Source organism: Rosa rugosa, chromosome 1 (genome assembly GCF_958449725.1).
Source record: "Rosa rugosa chromosome 1, drRosRugo1.1, whole genome shotgun sequence".
Lineage (NCBI taxonomy): Eukaryota > Viridiplantae > Streptophyta > Magnoliopsida > Rosales > Rosaceae > Rosa > Rosa rugosa.
The window spans coordinates 24,116,410-24,135,914 of NC_084820.1; the positions used below are offsets into that span (position 1 = coordinate 24,116,410).

At 38.9% G+C, this 19,505-nt stretch overlaps 2 protein-coding genes across 2 annotated transcripts; one reads left to right on the forward strand and one right to left on the reverse strand.

Annotated features, from left to right (window-relative positions):
• Positions 1-1,803: 1,803 nt before the first annotated feature.
• LOC133724338 (acyl-coenzyme A oxidase 2, peroxisomal) lies at positions 1,804-9,017 on the forward strand. Its single transcript, XM_062151039.1, has 7 exons — positions 1,804-2,363; positions 3,951-4,066; positions 6,433-7,313; positions 7,584-7,763; positions 7,852-8,018; positions 8,113-8,236; positions 8,612-9,017. The coding sequence occupies exons 1-7, from the start codon at positions 1,918-1,920 to the stop codon at positions 8,765-8,767; spliced, it is 2,070 nt and encodes a 689-aa protein (XP_062007023.1). The 5' UTR covers positions 1,804-1,917; the 3' UTR covers positions 8,768-9,017.
• A 352-nt stretch (positions 9,018-9,369) lies between these two features.
• Positions 9,370-14,567, reverse strand: LOC133724339 (protein ALTERED PHOSPHATE STARVATION RESPONSE 1). Its single transcript, XM_062151040.1, has 5 exons — positions 12,734-14,567; positions 12,496-12,573; positions 11,843-12,054; positions 10,428-10,651; positions 9,370-10,273 (listed from the first exon to the last, which is right to left on the reverse strand). Exons 1-5 carry the CDS (start codon positions 13,734-13,736, stop codon positions 9,598-9,600), a joined length of 2,193 nt encoding a protein of 730 aa, XP_062007024.1. The 5' UTR covers positions 13,737-14,567; the 3' UTR covers positions 9,370-9,597.
• Between the last annotated feature and the right edge of the window lie 4,938 nt (positions 14,568-19,505).

Sequence of the window (19,505 nt, forward strand, 5' to 3'; positions counted from 1 at the left end):
CAGACCCATACTTGATCGGAACCCGACCTTCATCTACATCGACGACCTGAATTCGGAATCGTCCTCCGACACCCCAGAACCTGACTTAGGGTCCCGCGTCAAGGCTTTCTAGCAGATTGCCCAAACTACGACATCCCGTTTTGACAGAGATCGGAATCGCTTCGCCATTCCATTTCCGACAGAGATCGGACCCAGACTTGACCCAAAGTGGAATTACCAAAATTTTAGATTCCTTTGTTATTAGACTCGTCGGATTCCAACCTAAAGCATTGAAATTTCCTTGTGCATCCACCCAAATAATCTCCATGATTCCAATTATCTGGTGAACTAGGCTTAAAACCGAGCAAACACTTGCAAACCAAACCATTTTTGCTGTTATAGCTACCAAAATTTCCACATGCATCTACCTAATCACGACTTTTCTTTCCTTCTTCTCTGTTGTCTTCTCCCAAACCCATCAAAAAAAGAAAAATTGAAATTGATTTCAGCTGCAAATAATTGAATTTGATTTTTTGGATTGTGGGTTTTGGGATTTTTGATTGAAATCGAAGCAGAGAAGATGCTGGAGAAGATCGCGTTGCCGGCGAAGCCATCACTGAGAGGGAATAATTGGGTGGTTGACGCCTCACATTGTGGATTCGATCTGTACTAGCGAATTCCAACATATCTTCTAGTACCAGAGCTTCTGTTAGGAGTAAAGAACCCGAGTTCAATTTTTTCTCCTGATAGAAAACTGAGGTAGGTAGCTGAGTTCTGCGGCTCTCAACTGCTTTGGAATCAACTCCCATATTCGAAGTTGCGATCGGATCATACATCTATAGATGTAAGACGAAGACCTTTGACTTCGAGGTCTGGGGGGCAATGTTTGAACCCAACGGTAGTTATTGGCATACTTTTCTGGTACTGTTCAACGGAGTCAACGGTTTTACTGTTCCTGGGTATGAATATTGGGTCGGGCTTAAATCGTCAGGTACCATTTTGATATTTTTCAAAGTATAGGTATGAAAATTAATAGTCTGGAAAAGTTCAGACACTGTTTGGAAGATTTTCTCTTGAGAATACCTGAAGTTCCAGATTTACCCCTCAAAATTTAACGCCGTTGACGACTTTACTGTTGCTAGGTACGGAAATTGGGTCGGGGCCAAAACTTCAGGTACCATTATGACATTTTTCAAAGTATAGGTATGAAAATTAATAGTCTGGAAAAGTTCAGACACTGTTTGGACGAATTTCCCTTTAAAAAAAAGTACTTTCCATTTTGCTTTGGTAGAGTTTTGTCCTAGAAGCCAAATTGATCCATACCTTATATTGGATTCTGTTCTCTATTATAAGGTAGGGTCTTTGATATTGAATATATAACTCTATAAGCTAGAAGAGTAATTTTCCTTCGTGGAACGGATTGCCGCTAGTCACTAAAATTTATTAAATTGGGTTTCGAACTCAGGTGGGGAGTTTCCACCGTGCTTTTGTCCCAACATTTAGATAGTTGAATTCACCAACTCGACCACTCCATGTGGTTGTAATTTTCCATTTGCTTATCGGATATAATATTTGACATTCTTCCTAACAAAAAAAAAGAAGAAAAAAAAGAAAAACCGACTCCCATTCCCATATCAGCTAATAATTCAAATTTTCGGATCTAGAAGAAACAAATACCCCTCTCAAAAAAAAAAAATCCAAAAGGATCGTCAATGAAAACGACGTCGCAACCACAAATCTGATCCAAAACCCCATATTCCCTGCTTAGTCGTCAAACATATCCCATGACATTGAAAGGCGCGCCAAAACCAACTGCCAAACCCCTCAACCAATAGCCAATCGATACAGTGATCTCCACGTCATCACCTCTGCCTTATAAGCAACGAACTCGATCATCGTCCTCTTTCCAAACTCTCTCTCTCTCTCTCTCAAAACAATATGCAGGCCCCGAACCGAGATCCAACGGCGGAGGACGACTCTCAGTCCGCCGCGCGGCGCATCCAACGGCTGTCCCTCCACCTGACGCCTGCCGCGATTTCACCGGACGACCACCGCCAAATCTCGAGGCTGGAGTGCGCCAAGGCGGCGGCGAAGCTCAACGTGGACACGAAGAGTCTGTCGAGCTACATGAGAGGAAAGCACAGGGAAATCCAAGATAAGGTTATGGACTACTTCAACAACAGGCCTGACCTTCAGACTCCGGTGGAGATTTTGAAGGACGATCACCGCGAGCTTTGTATGAGGCAGCTTACTGGTTTGGTTAGGGAGGCCGGAATCAGACCGTTCCGGTACGTCGTCGAAGATCCGGCCAAGTACTTTGCGGTTCTGGAAGCTGTGGGCAGCGTCGACATGTCGCTTGGGATCAAGATGGGGGTGCAGTACAGGTGATTGCTGCTCCTTTTTGTTGTTGTTGTGGTTTTCTGGTTTTGGATTAATTGGCTTGGAATTGTGAATTGTTTTGGCATTGATATGTTTAGTTTAGTTTAGATTGGAAATGAGATGGTTTTTGGTGTTGAGGAGAAGAAAATCACCTTTGATTATTGTTTGAATTTGGCTTGTTACTGTTACGCAAAGTCAATTAGCCTTCCAATCCCTTTGTTCTTTTGGTAGGGATCTGCCAATTTTAGTATTTGGATTATATTCATTGTAGTTCCGGTTTGATTAGCTGCGAGTGTACGCTAGGTTTTGCTTCGTGCGCCACAAAATGTGGTACACAGATGCGGGGCGTAGAGGTACTGATTGATATTATAGTGGGAACATCCGAAAAGAGATAAGATATTGTAGTGGTGGTTTTACAGATATACAAACACAGAAATGGTACTTAAAGTTTTGTTAACGAGGATACCATTTGAATAATTGGTAGTCCCATATATGGCCATTGTTTGGTGTTGTTTGTTGGTTGATGACTTATCTCCAATGTGAAATACCTTTTAACTTGCGATGTTATTGAATAGAGTTGTTGGACAGGAGGAGGGAGAATTTAACAAAAATCAGTTGAAGTGAGATGGGGTAGAGTGTTGTTTCTGAGTGCTATGAGATGTCTATGAAAAGAACTATTACACTAAAAAATAGTTGCTGTTCCACATCCAAAATGCTTGGATTTTTGGGAGCAGTCATTCACCAATAAATATTCCATGAGTGGAGAGTAGGTCCGTTGTTCAAATTAGTGCTCTACTGGATATTCTTCCCTTTTAATTCCAATAGTTCACGTGTTAGGTCCCCCTTGTGAGAGAGGGTGTTACGATGTGAAACATTGTTGGTCTGCATTCTCTCTTAAGCTATTGGAAATAATGGTAAACTAACAAGCTGAATTAGAGGGTAAGCCTTACGTGATTACTCAATATTCTATTATTCTTATAAGGTCAGCCAAATATATTTGGTGATGAAGGATGCAATGTCCATGATTGCACATAGTAGGACACCTAGTGCGGATGTTTGTCAAGAGGGGGATGATAATAATGAAATCGAGCATTTGTATGGACATGTTGTGAATATCAAGAATGGTCTTAAGCTGAATGAGGGATGACTGAGAACTGTTTTCACGTTGGATTGGAAACTTCTAATTGAATGGTCCTTTCATGCAAGTGGAATTCTCTGAAAGGAAGATTATGAACTTACAGATAATTGAGAGATTACAATTACATTGGGTTTTGGTAAAATAAACTCCCGTAAGAGCAACATGAGTTTTTGAAGGCAAAATTACCATTAATGTAGTGTCTGCTGAATTCCTTGCTATTCAAAAGAGCATTCTTAGTCACCAATAGGAAAAATTAAAAAATACATAACTTTTTTATTGTCGATTTCCGAAGCTTGGATCAAAGTGATTAATTGCAGCTTCTTTAATTTACATAAACTTCTCATAGGGACCAGTTCTCTTCCAGTTAATGCTTGTACATTGTTTGGTGCCCAACTGAATGTTGTTTAGAGTTTGTCTTTTATCTTGCACTGATTTTTAGTACTTTCTTATGCAGTCTTTGGGGAGGTTCTGTAATCAACTTAGGAACTAAGAAACACAAGGATAAGTACTTTGATGGTATTGACAATCTGGAGTATCCAGGTTGTTTTGCTATGACTGAACTGCATCATGGTGAGTTGTTTTGTTACTGCCAGTCCTTTACCTATTTCCTTGTTTATTTCTAAGCGTATGGTAAAGATGAAACTTAATTGGTATGAATTATACAACTTCAATTGTGTGTTAAAGCATCTTGATTTTCCAAATTAGTATGTCCCACATCTATGGCTTTAACAGAAAAAATAAATTTAATCTTAGTGATAATATAGCCTCAATAAAATCAAATGAAAAAAAAGGAGCGTCCAATGAGCAACAGCTTTATGATGGATAAGAGATTTATCTTGATGAGTTGTTAGTCAATGTTTTAAAATGTCAGAATTGGTATGGACAGAGTCTAGTAACATACTAAAGATGCTGCGGTGTTCAAAATTGGTTTTGAGAAAGCTTATGATCATGTTGATGGAGGCTTCCTTGAATTTAGTTTGGCTATGAAAGGTTTCATAAGTAATTGGAGGACTTGGATTAGTGGTTGTTTGAGCTCAAAAATTTGTAAGTCTGCATTGTATGGATCATTTCAAAGTGTCTAGGGGGCTTATACAGGGTGACCTGCTGTTCACATTTCCTTTTACCTTAGTCGTCCATGTCTTGAGCAGAGGTGGGTTGTGAGTAGACTCAGTTGCCCACCCTCCAGTTTGCAGACAACCTTAGTTTATAAATTTTAGATGATGAGTTTAGATGTGGAAACCTCCTTCTGATAATCGAGTTGTTTGGGTTAATTTAAGGTGTTAAGGTAAATATGTCCAAGAGTGTTTAATGTGAATTAATGTGAGTTGGAGACTAGGATTCTTGACCTTTTTCAGGAGTTCAGGTTCTTTTGAGTTTTTTTCGGGCATTCTGTTTTGTCTTGTTTTCTTGGATCCCACAGTGGAGATAGTGAGGTTATGCCTGGATGGATTGAGGAAGGATTTCCTTTCTACAGGCGTGTTTTACTTCAGTCTGTCTAAAGTAGCATTTCCATTTGTTTGGTTATGTGGTTCGAAGCAAATTTGGATTGCTTTCAGCTGAAAAGAGATCCTACGATGGTTCATTTCATAGGCTGTGGCAATTCATTTGTCATACTTCTTTCCAGGGGTTTTAATGTCATGCTGACAATAATGGTTCTACAATCAGATTTTTGGGATTGTGTTTGCTTAGTAAGTTCTTCCTCTTCATCCTTATCTCCTCATGTGTACTGGGTGTCCCACTATACTCTGTACCATTTTACTACGACTTCTTCTGTTGCTTATCCGCTACACTCCAGCCATGTTTCTTGGTACTTTTAGGCACAATTTGAATGAGAAGGAAACGGGAAGATTTCCCAAGCTCTAGTCTTACCTGGGTCCTTTCTCTTTAAATGCTATAATTCCTGATAAATGAGTTGGGAATCCTTCTACATCAGCAATCATTTCTTGCAGTCTTATTTACATTTCCTACTATCACCTGAAATGTTTTCCTTTGAGCCTCTAGGATTTTTTGGAGCATTGGCTCATTTCCTTAGATGAGCTTTCATCCCCACTATTATTCAGAATTTTGTTTGGATTTGGCCTGTGGCAGAATTAGTACTTTTAATCTTCCCCAGAAAGAAGGCCTTATACTTGCTTTTTCTCATTGATATTCTATGTGCTGCAATGGTGCTGAGAGTATCGATAATTCTACAGTATTTTTTTCACTTCTGTTTTGTGGGGGAAATTGCTGCAAATGTTTTCTCTTGTGAGTGTGCTGGACTAGAAATTGCTACTCCATTGTTCAGGATCTTGGGGTTAGATTGAGTAAGGCTAGAATTTTATGGTGGTGTGTAGACTTGGGAAGGAAAATATGTGTGTTATGAAAAAAAGAAGGAAGGATTTTGGAAGTTAAGAGGGAAGAGGATTTCTTTATGGAGATGCAGTAGTATGGAATCTTCAAAGTCTTGTTAGTTAGGTTGATCAATCTTGACTGGGAAGTAGTTTTGGCATGAGTATAGGAGTTTTGTTGTTCGCTTTTCTATTTCTTTGACGTGGTTTATGTTGTTTTGCTTCTATCTTGTTTCGGATGGCTTGTTTTCTGTAGGTTTAGGTGTACTTCTTTATCTTATATGGACTGGTGGTCCAGTTTGATTGTATTTCCTCTACACTTCATATAAATATCAATTAAAATTGCCAGAGTATTGAAATAGTATGGAATGCAAACAAGGTTATCATCTTTCACTTGGTCCATATTATTATGGATGACTGCTTGATGATAATTATCTACCTTCTTTTGTTTCACATTTTCTTTCAATTATCTAGTTCATAGATTCTACTTTTACATGTTTTTGGATTTGATTACAAGTAATTGTGCAAGTTTGCTTTTGTTTGAACAGGATGTTGCTTTACTTAGATTTCGTGTCTTAATTCATTTTTGTTCTAATTTGGTGTGTAAAGGCTCAAATGTTCAAGGTCTACAAACAATGGCAACATTTGATCCGATCACAGATGAGTTTGTAATTGACACACCAAATGATGGGGCCATCAAATGGTGGATTGGCAATGCTGCTGTTCATGGCAAGTTTGCCACTGTTTTTGCTAAGCTGATGTTGCCAACACATGATAAAAGAGGAGTATCTGATATGGGTGTCCACGCCTTCATTGTACCAATAAGGGATATGAAGACTCATCAAACTCTTCCAGGAATTGAGATAAACGATTGTGGCCATAAGGTTGGTCTGAATGGGGTGGACAATGGAGCATTAAGATTCCGCACAGTGAGAATCCCTCGTGATAATCTTCTTAATCGTTTTGGAGATGTCTCTCGGGATGGTAAATACACAAGTAGCCTACCATCTATAAATAAAAGATTTGCTGCCACACTAGGAGAACTTGTAGGTGGGAGGGTCGGCCTTGCATATTCTTCAGGCAGTGTCTTGAAGGTTGCTGGCACAATTGCAATCCGATATTCTCTACTGCGTCAGCAGTTTGGTCCTCCAAAGCAACCTGAAGTCAGCATTCTTGATTACCAATCCCAGCAGCACAAGTTAATGCCAATGCTGGCTTCAACTTACGCATTCCATTTTGCCACACTGAATTTGGTGGAGAAATATTCAGAGATGAAGAAGACTCATGATGAACAATTGGTTGCAGATGTCCATTCTCTTTCAGCAGGGCTCAAGGCTTATGTGACGTCATATACAGCAAAGTCATTGAGTATCTGTAGGGAAGCTTGTGGAGGCCATGGGTACGCTGCTGTCAACCGCTTTGGCAGTTTGAGGAATGACCATGACATTTTTCAGACATTCGAAGGGGACAACACGGTGCTTCTACAGCAGGTTGCTATCGCATCACTTTCTAATATCTCAAAGTTTTTATATCAGCATACTAGTTTCTCCAAGGCTTTTAAACTGTTTTTTTTTTTAATAGAAAAGTTTAAAAGATAATATTCTCATGGTTTATGCTACTATAGTAATGCCACTTCTACCATTTCTACATGAAACTGCATTTTGGGTATTGGCATTAATGTTGAGTTTGAATACGTGAAATAGACATTCTACTAAATTTATGAAACAATTCCTTTTCTGAAATTTTCAGTGGTAACGCAGGTAGCAGGTGATCTGTTGAAGCAATACAAGGAGAAGTTTCAAGGCGGGACACTCACAGTTACCTGGAACTACCTTAGAGAATCCATGAACTCGTACCTATCTCAGCCAAATCCGGTGACTGCTCGATGGGAAAGTGAAGACCATTTGCGAGATCCAAAGTTCCAGTTGGATGCTTTCAGAGTGAGTTTGCTTCTTTGATCGAAATCATCATTTTAGCCTAATTAAATTTCAAAAATGAATTTTGATTGGCTTGGTTTTCTTCTTGCAGTACCGAACTTCTCGACTACTTCAAAGTGTTGCTGTTAGACTTCGCAAGCACTCTAAAACTCTTGGAAGTTTTGGCGCTTGGAATAGATGCTTAAACCACCTTTTGACACTTGCAGAGTCCCATATTGAATCTGTCATCCTTGCCAAGTTTATAGAAGCTGTGCAGAAGTACTTTGCTAGTTCCAATCTCTGCCTCGTGCTTTACATTCTTTTTACTTTGCTTTGTGCTTGTCAGATTCTAATTTGAGCTATTTTCTTCCAGCTGTCCGGATGCAAGTTCTCGAGCAGCTCTGAAACTCGTCTGTGATCTTTATGCCTTGGATCGAATATGGAAAGACATAGGAACCTATCGTAATGTTGATTATGTTGCACCAAACAAAGCTAAGGTATACAAATTCCTTGGTAATCCAATTGAGCATGAATAAATAAATGGTTTTTTTTTTCTGAATCTGCATTTCTGCATCTAACCAAACCGAACTCCTGCGTCATGCACCAGTTCACCACTTCCAGAAAAATGCTCAAGGGTCTCTCTTGATAGAATGCTATCCACATATTGAGTTGATCTTGATAATAAAACTAAGTTGGTTTTGAAACAGAGATCTACATCACTAGATAGCATGCTTTTGAAATAAATATGATTCTTTTGTTTTTCTTTCTGTTCAATTTAAAGTATATATGTTTCCAAGTTTTGACTAATGCATTCTGTTTATTCAAAATTGGGGTTCATATGTTTCTAACTAATGCATCTCTGTTTCTTGCAGGCAATCCACAAGCTCACTGCATACCTGAGTTTCCGAGTGAGAAATATAGCAGGGGAACTCATAGACGCATTTGATATTCCAGATTATGTTACGCGTGCCCCAATTGCAATGCAGTCGGATGCCTACTCTCAGTACACACAACATGTGGGATTTTAATCCCTTATAGGGAACAAAACACAGGAAATATAGGTTTCAAATAATTGTTGGTGCCACGTTGGCTAAACATGGGAACGAACGATGAAGGGAGTACTCCATTGTTTGTTACCATATATTCCTTTTCTCAAATTAATGGTCTCAACTCACAGTCGATGTGATATCTCTGGGAAGGAATATAATCTTGCACTTCTATTTGTAACATTACGAACCTGCAATTCTAATACAACGAGCAGTTCTTGCTTCATACAAATTTATGTTTCTTTGTGTTTCAATATTGATATAGGAGGTCAAGTTGCATGTGAATTGCAGCAGAAGAGAACCTTTCTGGACTGTAATTTTTAAGAGGCATTGAAGATGATAAGCAAAATTTAAAGGTTGTGAAAGAGTAGAATGTTCGATTGTTGATAAATGACGGTGAAGTTGACAGTAGAATGATCCAACTAGTGTAAACCCTCATTGTTCGAGGCAGACTTCTGTTTCGTTGGCAAGGTTTTTCCAGTCGGCACCAATTTTTGCCGGTAAGGGATTTTCGCAATGAATTATTCGTCGGTTGGGGTTTTTACTGACAAATTACCAAGGTCAAGTTTCAACTAAACGAGCAAAGAAGACAAAGTAATTTCCAATACTAGATAAAATAGTAATAAATCCAATCAGGAACAAAAACCCAATAACTTTTGGCTGGCAAACTCTTCCTTTTGGTTCAGTTCTCAATCATCCAACACACACTGCCCCAAATTATGCCGTTTTCCTAACTCTGCCTCCAACTTTACACACACTGTGTTTCCAATGACAAACTTAAAGAGATGCTTGTATGTGATAATTACATGAACCTAGTGTCTATTTGGCCTGTTGAAGTTTGAATATGCATTTCTTGCTGCTTCGCTTTTCTGTCTGATATCCTCATACATCTTCAATGATGCCTCGGAAAATTTAGTCAGTCTATCCAGAACCTTTGTCAAACTCGAATGTATGCAGCTCAGGTTCGAAGACGATTCTTCACAATTCTCATCTTCTTTGTTCTCCTCATCATCTTTGTTCTCTGATTCTCCGTTGTTTGCATCAGCTGCCCTCTGTCGTTTCTGTGTGCTTGCTTGTTCCATCATATGACGCAGATCTGATAAGAAGGTTCTGACTGCATCAGTAACTTCAGTAGATGGCAATCCTCTGATCCCAGCTGCCCAATCACGAAAGAGAACAAATATAGGTGGGGCAATAGCTCGACGAGGGGAGAAGGAGAATGGCCTTCTGCTTTTGGAACGCTCCTGAGGTTGCATAATGCAGTGTTGCAGCCAACCATTCAGAGCTTCCACATATGAAGTAAGGCTGTTGATCCAGTTTGCAAAGCTTAGGCCAAAGCATTCAATCTCCTCCAAAAGTTGAGCCATGATATTCCTGCGGGTGTCTCCTTGGGAAGTTACAGTTGAGCTCTTTGAATGATACGCGAGCGAGATAGTAATATATTGTGCATGATGGCATTCAAGCATAGCCTTCCACATCCTGGTCAATCTGCACAGAAAGTCAGAAACACCATTAATGAATTCATGGTTACTCCTGCTTTGAAACAATTAATATGATCTTCAATGGTTGGATATAAATGACATCAAGCGGCCATGAGAATTATCTTCAATGTGCATTAAATAAACAAAAGGACCATACTTACCCCTGATTAAGTTCTAAAAGTTGCGGAAGCAATTCATCATCCCTCATTTTCTCAATCCGCTTTGATATTGAATCAACAGCATGAAGTGCCACTCTTATTCGTGAATGTAGGTCCTTTACAGTTGCCCTGGTTTTATCAATAATTTGACTGCTACAATCCTTTGCAAATTGATTCCTAAGTTGATCACACTTCACATCATACACCTTCCTGATAGATTCACTAGCCTACACGAGGAACCAAGAAGTGAGAGGATGATTAAGCAAAAGTACTATAAAACAAATAACGTTAATAATTTCAACTTCATGTCAGAGAGAAGCAAAATTCACAAGATACCATAAAAAGTTAATGTTTCCAGCAATTCCCAGTCCATCCCTTTGCCAAGTTGATTGTTTGATGGCCAAAAGGTCACACATTTTTGGGACAAATTAAAACGCATGCATTTAAAGCACATTGAGGAGTATCTCAAAGATTGGAACTTTGGTTTATAGGAAGATGGATTAAAAAAATGCAAATCACTCACTAGAATAGGAAATTTTGTAGCTAGCTAGTTAGAATATTCATTATTGAAAGCATTAGCATCAACAATATAAACAGAAAGAAGAAATGATTTAAGAAGCTTTGTAAGATTTCTGCTACCAATCATCGACATGGTTTTTCCATATACGGACTAAAACTTAATCAACTGGTCCATAATCTCAGATGTTTACGAAATTTCTACCAACTGAACTACTCTCTCTCTCTCTCTCTCTCTCTCTCTCATATTATTGAAAGCACTAGCATCAACAAAATAAACAGAAAGAAGAAATGATTTAAGAAGCTTTGTAAGATTTCTGCTACCAATCATCAACATGGTTTTTCCATATAAGGACTAAAACTTAATCAACTGGTCAATAATCTCAGATGTTTACAAAATTTCTACCAACTGAACTACTCTCTCTCTCTCTCTCTCTCATATTATTGAAAGCACTAGCATCAACAATATAAACAGAAAGAAGAAATGATTTAAGAAGCTTTGTAAGATTTCTGCTACCAATCATCGACATGGTTTTTCCATATAAGGACAAACTTAAGCAACTGGTCAATAATTTCAGATGTTTAAGAAATTTCTACCAACTGAACTATTCTCTCTCTCTCTCTACAGTACTATTTGCACAAGATACTATGGGGTGGTACTCAAAACCCAGTTGTACAACATATGGAAAGAGGGGTTGGAATATCCCATTTCATATATTACGCTAACACTACTTTGGAAAGCATGATGTCATATTCATAGTTATTTTCTGAATCATATATAGTAGCACGCAAATCATATGGCAGATCATTTAAACCATGCAGCAACAGGTTATAATCAAGAGGTTCAATAAGATTCTGGAGCCAGCTGATTCACTCAAATAAAGAAGCTTTGGCATATGTACCTTCACTTCATCATATAGCTTTCTTTCCCATGCATACAGTCTATCTAGAGTGGAGGAATGGCTTCCTGCAATCATACAGAACTCTTCGATAAAGTCACTTCCACTATCATCAGCATCATCTTTTGATGCTGTGGCAAGAGGATTCCTTGATGATGAAGATCTCGAAGATGTTGTCCGCTTCCAAGTAATTACTTTGGTAACATGTTCAGGTTCTACAAAAACATCAATATATCAAATTATGGTAGGAAAAGATGGACGAGATTGCAAACATACTGTAAAATGCAGGTAGAATGAGGCTTTCATTTATTTGGCAGTATGTATGTACAAACAAAATAATACATATAAATCAAATGACTCCGCAATCTATTCTACACAACGAATCAAAATTAAATGGATCTACTGTGTTTATCTGATTCTTTTTACCAAAGATTAAATTTCTAGCCTTGATAAAAAGAAATTCGACTTATGAAAGGATTTTTGGAATTCGACACGCCCAAAAAGTGGTGAATCAATGTAAAAGACCTCATCTTTGATTAGTAGGTAAAGCATAAGGAAGTTCTTGCATTTGCTAGAGATATAAATGCATATTCAACCTTAGAGCTACAGCCTTGGAAATTAGCTAGTGAAGTGATCAATCAATTGCTGTTACTTACCACTAGAAACAAGTGAAGTCTTTCCCTGGCAACAAACAAGCTGGAAAGTCCCAAGAAGAGCCAACCCTGATGACCTACCTACAAAATTGAACATAAAGGTTCATGAAGCAAAGCAGAAGCTAAAAATGAAGAAAACTAAAATCACTACTGGTGTTAATACAAAACAATTAAAAGCTCTGCATCAAATTCAGCTCTTTAACTGGACTACATTCTTACAAAGTAAAGAAATAAACATTACCTTTTGCCACCGAATATCCAACCCGGATTTTATTCGACTCAAGCATCCTTGAGACCTCTCTCCCAGATTCCGAAGCTTTGAGAAACCGATTATCAATATCCTTTATGCTCGAAAGAAAGTCTTTAGCTCTGTGGGTAATAAAGTCCGAAGGGTCCTCTCTCTCATCACATAAATCCTTCTCTCCTACACTCTTCTCCCTCTTTGAATCCCCATTGGCGTTTCGTTGTCCCACCACTAACTGTCTGGATCCACCATCAACTCCTCCCGAGCTCAGTGTATTGGCATTATGCTCTTCACTTTCATTTTGAGTCAAATCACCCGAATCTTCGCAATTCCTCTGCTCCAAAAACTTAGTTCCTTCATCAAGTTCATTACTTCCCGCCTTTGCCCATCTTCCCCTACTCTCCCCCACACTATAGTTACCTTCTTCACTCCTCATCTGTCTCCACCCTTTGACATCATCACAATTCACATCCACTCCACTACTCCCCACAAACCTAAAGCTCTCACTCTCTTCAGCATCAACAGGATCAAAGTAATCCCAAGAAGAATCTGCCTCCGCCTCCCCCAGCAGCGGCGGCGGCGGCGGCGGCAGTGGAATCTCCTCATCCACATATCTACTACTATTAACAGGATTGAACCTCATGGTCACAGCAGCACTACCTCCTCCTGACCTCATGTAACTCAAAGTCGCCACCCCCGGAGGCGAAATGGGCCTCTCATTGTGCATGGGGGAGCCCGAAATCTTCGGGGACGGCGACGGCGAAGGGTAGGAGGAGTGTGATGGGGTTTTGTCTGAGGTGGACAGAGAGGACTCTATCAACACCTCGGCCTCGGCGTAACGCCGGAGAGCGATGCCAATGCTTCGAAGAGAGTTGGTGTAAGAGACATGAGAAGCTGCTAAAGCATACCTTGAATCAATTGCTTGCTTGATGAACCTTTTGCGCTCTCTACAGAGACACAGAGCTGCGTCCTTCTCGCTTTTAGAGTTGGCAATACCCATTTTTGGACGGAAATGTGGAGACCCAGTTCATGAAAATAAGCTCAGTTGCTTAGTAACCAAACTCAAACTTTCCACTGAAAGATGTTCAAGAAGAAATCCCAGCTCAACTGGACTAAGAAAAGTGAACACAAGGGTTTAAGAAAACCAAGAAAAACCCTTTCTTTAAACCCTAAACCCTGAATTACTGATCAGACGAAAACAGAGTCACAGCACCAAAATGGTGTATGGGTTTTGCAGGAAACGAAAAACCCAGTTGGGGAAAAGCTTGGTTTCAAGGACCCAGAAGGCAGAAATGGTTGAACTTTGTTACAGAGCAAAGCCAAGACTATGGGGTTCAGACTAGACAGAGCAAAACAGAGAGGGGAGGATTGGTTGCTTTCTGGCTTTCATGGAAGAAAGAGAGCAGCAGAGCAAAGCTGTGTAGAGGGAGTTGTTGGGAGAGTCATAAAAGAAGACCCATTAACAGAAAGGTTGAAACTTGAAAGCAATCAATGTGAAGCAGATACCTTTTTATCTGATACAAAGATTTTGGCCAAAACTTGATATTGAAATGATGAAAGGAGCCAAATATTACCCCAATCAATGTGAGAAAAAGAAGCACAAAGAGAAGAGAAGAGAAGAGAAGAGAGAGCAAAAGGAGCCTCGTAGTGTGTGTCTGATATTTTCCAAAGTATATAATTCAATAAAAGCCCTCTGCTTCGTCTCTATCTGTTTTTTCTTTTTCTTTTTGGTGATTAAATTTGAGAGTTTCTTTGTTTGTGAGTACGGCGGAGGAGGTTGAGCATCACCATTAACGCTTCGTTAATCCAAACCAGAGAGAGAGAGAGAGAGAGAGAGAGAGAGAGAGGGCAGTGGAGGTGTCAGAAGCGCAGAAATTGCATTCATACCAGTGAGGACCGAGGAGTGTTGGAAATGGTGAGAAGATGACAGAATTGCCCTCAGCTTTTTTTTTTTTCTTTTCTTTTTTTCTTCACGAGAGACGACGCTGTAACGGCTCCTTAATATCCGCTTGTTTTAGGTCTTTCCCTACACAGAAAATGAGTCGACTTTCTCATATTGGGACTCCCACACTCTCTTTTTCTTTTTTAATAATAATGTCCTACAAATTTTGGAAAAATACATTCCGTCATTAGAAGGGGCAAATCAGGTTGTTTGTTAGGCTTCGGCTAAGGAATTTGGAATCAAAACCTTAATATATCCAACACCGGTATAAGCACGTTTTTGTGGCCTTCATCCGGAAAGGCAAGTAAGTCGGTTGGTTGAAATGAATTAAAGTAAAATTCTTAGATAGTTATAGTTATAGGCTTATAGCGGCTCATATGCACAAGATTGTAACACACCAAAATTGTTAAAATGTTGAATTTTTTGACGCTCTTTCAACATATCGCACATTGTATGAGGTGGTTCAAGTTTAGATATAATACATTGCAAATCAAATTTGGTGAATGTATGTAATATTATTCGTAGTCTTGATTGCTTTCCAATCTTCACTATGGAGGTAGATGTCCCGAGTCTCAAATCTAAGACTTTAGGTATGATTCTGTTTTGAGTTCAAAACTAGGGCGCACCCTTTGTGGAGTGAAAAATGACTCTAATTTGGTTATCACACCCTTATTATTTTTTGATGCCCTTTTTTTTCAACTATGAATTTAAGAGGGAATTGTCAACACTTTTGGAATTTGCCAGGTGGGTTGTGAAATGCTCTGCAATTATATTACCAATCTGCAGTGGAGGTGGGACTGTGACAGTGGTGGCACAACTCCAACAGTTAAACCCTATTTTTTTCATTGAAAAGGAGAAGTGAACCCACTAGCTGAATATTCTTTTCCCTCTTCTTTTCTAATTTCTCATATTTTTCTGACTAAACCTCTGGTTGAATCTTCCAGTATATACAAGTTCCATATAGTATTCCACTTTCTGCTGTATGGGATTCCATAAACTAATCAAAGGGGGTGACAATCTTTGATGGGCAAACGAATCTTTGGATAGAGGAATGCATGTTTTGTTGAGGTGAAGAGATCTAGCAATCTATGTAAGACTATGTAGTTAATTATTTCTCTTTTTTTTTTTACGAGAAGTTAATTATTTCTTTAGTTTATTAATGGGGTTAAGCATTGGCTTAACATCAATTATAAATCTACTGGTTCTTTAGCAGAAGAGTCAAAAGGAATAGCTGTATGCCTGTACCGGGTACTTTAGGAGCCACAAAGCTGAGAAAACTGGAACCAAAATATTACCTATTTTGGTTCAAACCCTCCATTAATATTGGTAGATGATAAAAGGCAAAGAGAACATAAATAAGGGCATGAAAATTTGGATTGCAGTGGTCATTTGTGACTGGATTTGTAAATCTGGGACACTGGTTGGTTTGTTTGGTAGAGTTTTCCATTTGTATACATCTATCTTTTGGATTAATATTATCCTCACGGACTTTTTGCTACTCATCCCCATGACTATAATTCTCTTTAGGTTCTTTAGGGTAAAGATAAAGGGGATTTTCTCAAAAAACAAAGGAGGTAGCATTATTGATGCGATTTCCATTTGCTTTGGGTAATCGACCTTTTTTTTTTTTTTTTTTTGGGTAATCGACGGGTCATCGACCTTTTGATTTTCCTTTCTCTACCTTTTCTTTTTGGTCTTGCTTAAATTTGTTGCCATGTCTTTTTTTTCCTTTTTTTTTTTTTTTGGCACTGCTCTTATATAACTCATCTCTAGCAGTATCTAATATCAGACTATCCCCTGCCCATGGCCAATCAGCCTAATACCAACGCGCTCAAAAACTAATAATATAAATTGTTGAAGGATATGAAGATTATGTGTGTCTTACCAAATTAGGATTACTTTCTATTGTTGTAATAGGAGATAATGTTATAGATTCCTAGTTCTAATTAGAACATGATTCCTTATACTCAAAGATTATGTACTTGTACTCCCTATATATAGGGGCTCCTATTATCAATGAAAGATACAACTATTCTCTACAATCTCTCTTGCATTCTCTTTTCCTTAAACACATTATCAGCACGAGTCCTAACCCTGAAATCAGAAGCCAAATTCTTTTTGCAAAGCATCCTCTTCACAACATTAAACCCTAGAACCCCAAAACCATAGGAACCCGTGCACCACCTCCATCCCCGCAAGTCCTCCCCCTCCTACACACCCGTGTGCCATCATCTTCAAGTTCAAGATCAAGACCAAGATCGAAGAAGAACAAGAAAAGAAATCTTAGTAAGTTTTTATAAAAGCTACTGCTTTCAATAATTTACTTTTCTCTTACTTTTTCTTCGGGGACTTGCAACCTCCCTTCTTCTACATCCCACCTTTCTATAAAGTGGGATTGATTCATAAAAGCGAAACCGTGGGGAGTTCACGCTAAATTACGAACTAAGAGCGTTCGTAAACCATGAACTAAGAGTGTTCATGAACATCGAAATATTACGGACTGCGTTCGTAAGCTACAGACTAAGAGCGTTCATAAGAATCAAGATTTGACCATTCAAACAGCATGGTTTCGGTCTAATCCAAATATTCTTGGAAATCGATTTCTTGGTAGCATTAAGGCTCAGAAATCTTAATATTAGTTTTCGTGGAAGCATTGACTCCGAAACTAATTCATTCTTGTTTCCCTTTTTTAGGATGTCAAACTTGAACGAGCTCGATTTTACTCCATTGGATTCTACGGGCACGGGATATTTCATGTGGGCTCATAATGTTGAGCTCCACCTATTTCCCTTGATTTATTGCCTACAATCCAAGAGCCCTGTTCTGAAGGAACCGCTCAAGACTCTCAAACTGTGATAGATAATTCCAAGGCACTTACCCTGATGATGCGCCACATAGAGATGGCACTCCAGTTTGAGTATATGAATGAGGATAGCGCTAGAAACCTTTGGGTAGCGCTTCGTGAACGTTTTAGTAAACATTCACCATCTTCCGAACTTAAAAGCACGATGGAATAATCTCCGCTTCTCTAACTTTGAAATAGTTACAGAATATTGTTCAGAAGCTCTCCACATCAGATCATTGATGCATGCCTGTGGAAAAACTATCATAGAAGGACAATTGATTGAGAAAACCCTAACTACCTTCGCCGTCACTGGATTAAGATTCTCTGAATTTTATTGAATCTTAATCAACGAAGGATGGACCACAAATCTCCATCAGCTAATTGGAGCTATGGCATGTGTTGAAAGGCACAACCACGAATTTGTGAATAGAGAATACGGTAGGCCTCAAGATGGCTACCATAAGCACCATTCAATGGCTAGAAGAAGTCGCCATGGACGATATGATCCATATGATCAACATGCTCAAGAAAGTAATCGCCAAAATTGGCGAATACATGACCAAAGGAGTCATGACATTGAGGGTATAAGGGTTGGACACCATGGGGCCACTTTTGGCCATGGTGATGCTATTCCAACGCCATTGGTCCTAGGGACCATATGTATTGTGTCAATACACCTCAATCAAGAGAGCATCCTCTTCATGGTATTTTATGAAGTACCTGATCAATGGTGATCAAGATATCAAGTTATGGAAGACTTTAAATCTAGCGATAAAGATAAAATGCCATAGATTTTTAGTATAGTCTTTTATTTTCTAAAAATTATGTAATGGTAATTATGCCTTAAATCAATAAATGACAATTGTTTTGACTCTTTCACCACTAGGCTCATCCAATTAAGTGTGATGTCTAGTAAACTAGTTGAGATTAGTGGTACTTAAGCGAGCTTTGCTTCACCGACATCTCTTCTTACTTTCCTGGTAATGTTTAATTGGAATTACCGACAGGATTGAGAAATTACTATTTGTCTACTTTTGATTTTATTATTTTGGATTAGATTTTGGTCAAGAAACTTTGATGTAATCATTGGCTATTATTATTAATAAAGTGTCGATTCTTTAATTTGAACTTTATTATTCTGAAGATATTAGAGCCAATGATTTTTATGTCGAAAACACATAGTGAGAATGGACATAAGTTCATTTGCATTACCTCTAATGACTACGGACGAAAACAAGTATTAGAGAAGCTTATGTGTCACTCTAGTAGGTTATATGTAACCACTATTCGAGGAATTAAGTCCAATGACGTCATAAGAGATGACTTTTGGGACACCGACACATATAGGCTTTAGCATGACTGTTTGGGACACCCAGGTCATGATATGATCCGTAATACTAAAGACTTCATATAGACATCATTTCTTTAGAACGAAGAGAAGTAAAGATCAAAAATTGATTCAAGGAGAGAAAGTCACCGCCGCCGCGCCTTGGGGCGCCACTGCCATGCACCACCGGCCGGCTAATGCCGGCACTGCCTACCCCCTGCGGTCCAAGCATGGCTTTGACGCCAAAAGTTGCTTCCTTGCCTCCTCTCTCTACTTCTCAAGTTAATTGTGACATTGTGGTTCAACCAAAATCTTCATTGGTTGATTATAAGGCCCATCTTTCATTCTATAAAGCCTGCTCTTTAGGATCGAGACCATCCTATGCAAATGACACTAAGAAAATAATTCCATTCTTACATAGAATCCAAGGAGATTTTGTAGATCAATTCAACCAACTTGCAGATTGCTTAGATGTTTTATGGTGTTGGTTGATGTGTGAACACGCTGGTTACATGTCACGCTATTATCCACTCATAATGCTGCTTATGATAAACTCCTAGCCCAGATCATATGGCTACGGGTTCACTACCCGGATCATCTCATTCAGTCAATTCGACTTGATAATGCTAGAGAGTTTACATCGAAAATTTTCGAT

Coding starts and splice junctions, on each gene's coding strand:
- LOC133724338 (XM_062151039.1), top strand. CDS start 1,918: ATGCAGGCCCCGAACCGAGATCCAACGGCGGAGGACGACTCTCAGTCC. Junction 4,067..6,432: donor TATGACTGAACTGCATCATG/GTGAGTTGTTTT, acceptor TGGTGTGTAAAG/GCTCAAATGTTCAAGGTCTA. Junction 8,019..8,112: donor TTTATAGAAGCTGTGCAGAA/GTACTTTGCTAG, acceptor ATTTTCTTCCAG/CTGTCCGGATGCAAGTTCTC.
- LOC133724339 (XM_062151040.1), bottom strand. CDS start 13,736: ATGGGTATTGCCAACTCTAAAAGCGAGAAGGACGCAGCTCTGTGTCTC. Junction 12,055..12,495: donor GACTTCACTTGTTTCTAGTG/GTAAGTAACAGC, acceptor ATGTTTTTGTAG/AACCTGAACATGTTACCAAA. Junction 10,274..10,427: donor CTTTTAGAACTTAATCAGGG/GTAAGTATGGTC, acceptor CTTTCTGTGCAG/ATTGACCAGGATGTGGAAGG.